The following is a 6,684-nucleotide window of genomic DNA, read 5'->3' as shown; positions in this document are numbered from 1 at the left end:
ACGTCATGAAAAGTAATTAAAAAGCCAATGACGTATGTGTTGAACGAACGCTTGTAAAATATACCACAGAATGCGTTTGTTTGTGTTTTACTTATTTTCTTTTTGCTTGTACTACGGAATAGGATTGGAGTCAACCCTTGGAAGCTGAGCACACTTTAGGGGTATAACTCCAGCTTTGTCACAGCGCCACCTTACGCCTTGTTTTCTATATACCATAGAGCAGGGGTCTCAAACTCGGCCGGGTAAGTGGGCCGCATATAGAAAAAATGGGAAGTTGACGGGCCGCATTACTTTCAAATTTGATACAATACAAAATTATTATTAATCAATTAGTTATTTGAACTACTATAACACTACATTACTATAATAATACCGCTAGGTTTAAAATTTTAGATATTTCTCCACGTGCTTATTTCAACAATCCAGCTTTCCAGTTTAAGTGTCGCTAAATGCAGATGCTGCCGCAGAGTCCTCCGTAGATGCTGCCGCAGAGTCCTCCGCAGATGCTGCCGCAGAGTCCTCCGCAGATGCTGCCGCAGAGTCCTCCGCAGATGCTGCCGCTGTGTGCCCTCCGTAGATGCTGCCGCAGTGTGCCCTCCGTAGATGCTGCCGCAGTGTGCCCTCCGTAGATGCTGCCGCAGCGTGCCCTCCGTAGATGCTGCCGCAGCGTGCCCTCCGTAGATGCTGCCGCAGTGTGCCCTCCGTAGATGCTGCCGCAGTGTGCCCTCCGTAGATGCTGCCGCAGTGTGCCCTCCGTTGATGCTGCCGCAGTGTGCCCTCCGTTGATGCTGCCGCAGTGTGCCCTCCGTTGATGCTGCCGCAGTGTGCCCTCCGTTGATGCTGCCGCAGTGTGCCCTCCGTTGATGCTGCCGCAGTGCCCTCCGCAGATGCTGCCACAGTGCCGTCAGGGGCTTGCCTAGAGCTGGCGTCCCGGAGCAGAGCCGCTTCTGGCACTCTGCCTGGGATTCCAGCTCTGCTCCTGACATCACTGTCCATATATAGACAGAGATGTCAGGGGCAACCCCAGAGCTGGAGTCCCGGGCAGAGCGCTAGTAGGCTCTTCCTGGGACTCCAGCTGGGCTCCTGACATCACTGGGACTCCTGTCTGGGGAAGCCCCTGACATCATTGTCGATGTATGGACAGCGATGTCAGAGGCTTCCCCAGAGTCCCGGAGCAGAGCCGATAATAGAGCTCTGCCCGAGACTCCGCTCTGGGGAAGACCCTGACACACTGTCCACATATGGGCAGCGATGTCAGGGAATTCCACAGAGTCCCGGAGCAGAGGCGACACCAGCGCTCTGCTCGGGACTCCGGCTCTGGTGAAGCCCCAGACATCGCTGTTCATATGTGGACAGCGATGTCAGGGAATTCCACAGAGTCCAGGAGCAGAGCCGACACCAGCGCTCTGCTCCGCTCTGGGGAAGACCCTGACACACGGTCCACATATGGGCAGCGATGTCAGGGAATTCCACAGAGTCCCAGAGCAGAGCCGACACCAGCGCTCTGCTCGGGACTCCGGCTCTGGGGAAGCCCCAGACATCGCTGTTCATATGTGGACAGCGATGTCAGGGAATTCCACAGAGTCCAGGAGCAGAGCCGACACCAGCGCTCTGCTCCGCTCTGGGGAAGACCCTGACACACGGTCCACATATGGGCAGCGATGTCAGGGAATTCCACAGAGTCCCGGAGCAGAGCCTGTACTAGCGCTCTGCCCGGGACTCCGGCTCTGGGGAAGCCCCAGACATCGCTGTTCATATGTGGACAGCGATGTCAGGGAATTCCAGAGTCTCGGAGCAGAGCCGATACTAGCGGCTCTGTGTCCCGCGGGCCGCAGATGACAGCCCCAGGGGCCGCATGCGGCCCGCGGGCCGCGTGCTTGAGACCCCTGCCATAGAGTGTCACACGTCACCCCGAGGCTCCATGTTAAACAATGTATACCACGCAGTATGCAACTTTTTGCAGGATCCCATTGTATGGCATAGCATAGTCTGCTACACATTTCCATACCTAAAAAAAAGTATACCGACGTATACCAGCCCAGTAGGACACGCTCTTGGCCTCAATAAGCTAATGGAGACCTATGGACATGTTTAATGTGTACGACAAGAAGCCTTCCTAGCAGTACACGAAAAATATACATCACAAACGTGACAAAAACTGGTCTTGACTGTTAGGGCAAATTTATGAAAACTGGCATCATCTTATTCTTAAAAAAAAAAAGGCGACGTCCTCCATATCCTCCAACTGAATTTAATGGGAAAAAAACTCCAACAAAACTGAAGCGATTCCGCAGCATAAATTGACATGCTGTGGATTAAAATAACTGCACCGCAGGTCAATATATGAAAGGTTTTGCATCCAATTTTTTTCCGCATCATGTGGATGAGATTTGTTCAAGTCTCGTGATCTTTGCAGCTACTGTAAATGCTGCGGACTTTCCACACAGAATTCCATTGCGGAAATTCCTCAGCGTTTACGCTACGTGGAAACCCAGCCTAACAGACGCCATGTATTCCTAGAGATCTGTGTATATAGCATCCTTATAGCAGTCTATGGTCTCCCTCAGCGTAGGCCTGTTTTATGGGATGATCATCTGGATTTCCGAATCCAGTCAAAATTATTTTCTTATACAGAGGCGTAGCTAGGTTCTCCAGCACCCGGGGCAAAGATTCAGTTTGGCGCCCCCCCCCCCCACCCCCCACAACCTCTTTCCCGACATCTCCTTCCCCCTCGCCATGTTTGTTTTCTCTACCAATCGAAGTGTCATTGCTTTTTATGTAACACATTTGTACATCTTACAAGCAATATGGTTCTATACACAACACCAGAACCAAGCTCAGTACATAAATACAGCACCAGCACAAATACAGCTACATTTAGTGCAACCCCTGCTGTACAGGTTTGTACGGTGTAAAACTACAGCTCCCAGCATGGCCCGAACAATGGTGAGGATATGCTGGGAGATGCTGTTTCACAAAAATAAATCCTATCATAATCATACCACCCATCATCTGACTGCAGATCATAGAGTGACTACATTACTGATTAGAGGCAGAATAAACATTGACATTAAGTGACTCACCGGTGACGTCTCAGATTCTAGTTCTTTTTCTCCATCCGGTCCAGACCTCTATGATAACTTCTCCCGGTCCATTTCTTTACCAACATTTCTGCACCTATAAATAAATATAAAGTTATCATTATACCACACACTACACCCCTAAATATAATAGTGCCATACACTGCACCTCTAATTATAATAGCACCATACACCGTGTTCCACACACACACTGTGCCCCCTGTAGATAGTGCCTGTCATAGAGCCCCCTGTAGATAGTGCCCCCATATAGCCCACCCCTGTATATAGTGTCCCACAAATAACTCCTCCTATAGTGCTCTACAGATAGCCCACCCCTGTATATAGCCCTCTGTAGATATAGCCCAGCCCTGTATATAGTGCTCCACGTATAGCCCAACCCTGTATATAGCCCCCTGTAGATATAGCCTACCCCTGTATATAGTGCTCCACGTATAGCCCAACCCTGTATATAGCCCCCAGTAGATATAGCCTACTCCTGTATATAGTGCTCCACAGATAGCCCAATCATGCATGTAGCCCCCCTGTAGATATAGCCCACCCCTGTATATAGCCCCCCTGTAGATATAGCCCACCCCTGTACATAGGGCTCTACAGATAACCCACCCCTGTATATAGCCCCCTGTAGATATAGCCCACCCCTGTATATAGCCCCCCTGTAGATATAGCCCACCCCTGTATATATTGCTCCACAGATAGCCCAACCATGTATGTAGCCCCCCTGTAGATATAGCCCACCCCTGTATATAATGCTCCACATATAGCCCACCCCTGTATATAGCCCCCTGTACATATAGCCCACCCCTGTATATAGCCCCACTGTACATATAGTCCACCCCTGTATATAGTGCTCCACTAGATAGTCCACCCCTGTATATAGTGCTCCATAGATAGCCCACCCCTGTATATAGTGCTCCTCATATAGCCCACCCCTATATATAGCCCCCCTGTACATATAGTCCACCCCTGTATATAGTGCTCCACTAGATAGTCCACCCCTGTATATAGTGCTCCACAGATAGCCCACCCCTGTATATACGATATACTTTCATTGTAAGGATTTACCTTTTAAAGAGGACCGGTCACCTCTCCTGACATGTCTGTTGCAGTGAATACTTGTATTCCCAATAAAACCCCAATTCTGGAGCGTCTTTTCTTAGAACTGCGATGGTTATTACAATCATCTCCAACCATAGATGAATTTTGTTCTACCAAACATTGTGTGTGCATTAGTTGTTACATAGAAAATAGTGAGCTTCATAGTTTCCATAGTTGGCCCATTCGATTTGTACTTGTGGGGGAACTTAAAAGCAATGGTGGATAAGAAAAAGATATAAAAAACATGCAAGTACTTCAATGGTGGACTGGAAAAATATAAGAAACGTGCAAGTACATCCACCTCATGGGCCAAGCTGTGGACAGAGATAGGATTGATTATCTGCCCATAGACTTGGTATGGATCCTCCGTATGGTCTCTATCTGGCTTGGTATTTGCTGGACTGAAAAAGTTTGGGAATCACTGACCTAATGGAACAGTGGGGTAGACTTAATCATATTTAAATATACTTACATATTTTAAATAAGTTTAATATTACATATGAACTCTTAGGGTATGTGCACACACACTAATTACGTCCGTAATTGACGGACGTAATTCGGCCGCAAGTCCCGGACCGAACACAGTGCAGGGAGCCGGGCTCCTAGCATCATAGTTATGTACGATGCTAGGAGTCCCTGCCTCTCCGTGGAACTACTGTCCCGTACTGAAAACACGATTACAGTACGGGACAGTTGTCCTGCAGAGAGGCAGGGACTCCTAGCATCGAACACACACATAACATACATATTAAAACACACACATAGGTACACACACATAATTACACACACATAATAACACACACATAATAACACATACATAAAACACACACACACACACACACATACACACACCACACAATAACACACACATACAAATACTCATAATAACAAACATAAAAAGACACACACAAAAATACACACACACACACACACACACACACACACACACACAATAGTCTTAATAACACACACATAATAACACAGGTATCTGCTCTTTGGTACATGTGGGTGGCCCTTAAAAGGGCCTTTGGGTCAATAAGAGAGGCTTTTAGATGCCTGGAGAGCGTTGGTTTATCTGGACGTACCAGCGGGGCTCGGCCTGGATCTTAGGCACGATGCCCCCCTGCGCTACGATGATATTTTTAAGCAGCTCGTCCAGCTCCACATCTCGATGCATTGCCAGCTGTAGGTGACGAGGTGTAATGCGGCAGCTATTACGACGTAGGGCTGTGATGCCGGCGCCAACCAGGATCTCTGCAGTCATATACTCCATCACAGCGGCCAGGAACACTGGAGCATCAGAACTGAAGCGTCTGCCATAATTCCGTTTCCTCAGAAAGCGGTGTATACGGCCAACTGGAAACTTCAGGCCAGCCCTGGATGTTCTGCTCCTGGCTGTGGCTCTTCTCTTTCCTCTCAGACTTTCTCTTTCTGACATGTTCACAAGGAACAAAAGGACTACTGCATAAAACAATAATCCAGAATGAGCAGAGCAGGCGGCGGCTGCTATTTATACCCAGTGCTGCTCTCTGGTGCAATTCCAAGTCATGACCTCACAATCAGCCTGACTATTACCTCATGGGAGGTTCCAATTTGCTCTTCTGGGGGGTGCTGCTTTCTGATTGGTGGAATTCCAAGTCAGATTTATAATATTACAGTTTGAAAGAGATGTTTAATTTGCTTCATTTAAATGACCAGTAGTGCTGCACTCTGATTGGTGGAAATTAAATTTAGCTTCAGAACATCACAAACAGCAGGAGATGTCCAGTTTTTTACCTCCTGACCCTTCAGTCTTGTATATTATCCACCATCCTGCTCCTTAACTTTAACTTTTCTTAGTAAAACAAAAGCTATAACTGGACACCAGAATTCACAAAAATCCTATAAATCAAACTAGAGCCGCCACGTACAATCGGATATGGATCTCTATTCAAATCCAAACCAGTAAATACAAAGTGTTTTACCTCATGGGATTCAGACACATTCAGTATAAATAACTCACAGACAGGAATGGGGATAAATAAGAAAATATACATCACATTGTCCTGCAGTCTTCTTGATTTCTATAAATCGAGACATTTATCTCTTTCCCTCCATGTCCCTCACTATCATGGTTTCATGGGCGCGATGAGGCCTCAGCAGACTGACAGATTTACCATAATTTATGACTGAAATTCACGCAAATTATAGTGCAACGTAACACCTGCTATTACACCACTTATTGTGCAAAAGTATAAAAAAAAATCCCCAAACGAAACGACCCATATAATAAAGTTAACGTGTTATTGATACCGCATGGTGACAAGTAAACGGTGCAAATTTTGGGTGAATGGGAAAAAAAAGCAGTTCCAAAAAAACTATTCTGCCGTTTATTTTTTACCGTGCGGCATGAATAACATGTTGACTTCATTACATGGTTGTTACGATTGTGTATTTTTGTAATACTTTTGCACAATAGGGGACTTCACAATGTGATCTATTGATCACG

The 6,684-nt window shown here is 47.0% G+C and overlaps 1 protein-coding gene across 1 annotated transcript; it reads right to left on the bottom strand.

The window, feature by feature from the left end:
• Positions 1-5,244: 5,244 nt before the first annotated feature.
• Positions 5,245-5,634, bottom strand: LOC142750308 (histone H2A-like). The gene has a single exon (XM_075859304.1). The coding sequence runs from the start codon at positions 5,632-5,634 to the stop codon at positions 5,245-5,247; it is 390 nt and encodes a 129-aa protein (XP_075715419.1).
• Between the last annotated feature and the right edge of the window lie 1,050 nt (positions 5,635-6,684).

The sequence above is a fragment of the Rhinoderma darwinii genome, chromosome 3 (assembly GCF_050947455.1).
Source record: "Rhinoderma darwinii isolate aRhiDar2 chromosome 3, aRhiDar2.hap1, whole genome shotgun sequence".
NCBI lineage: Eukaryota > Metazoa > Chordata > Amphibia > Anura > Rhinodermatidae > Rhinoderma > Rhinoderma darwinii.
Note: the sequence above shows the minus strand (reverse complement) of the source record. Positions and strands in the feature narration are given on the sequence as shown.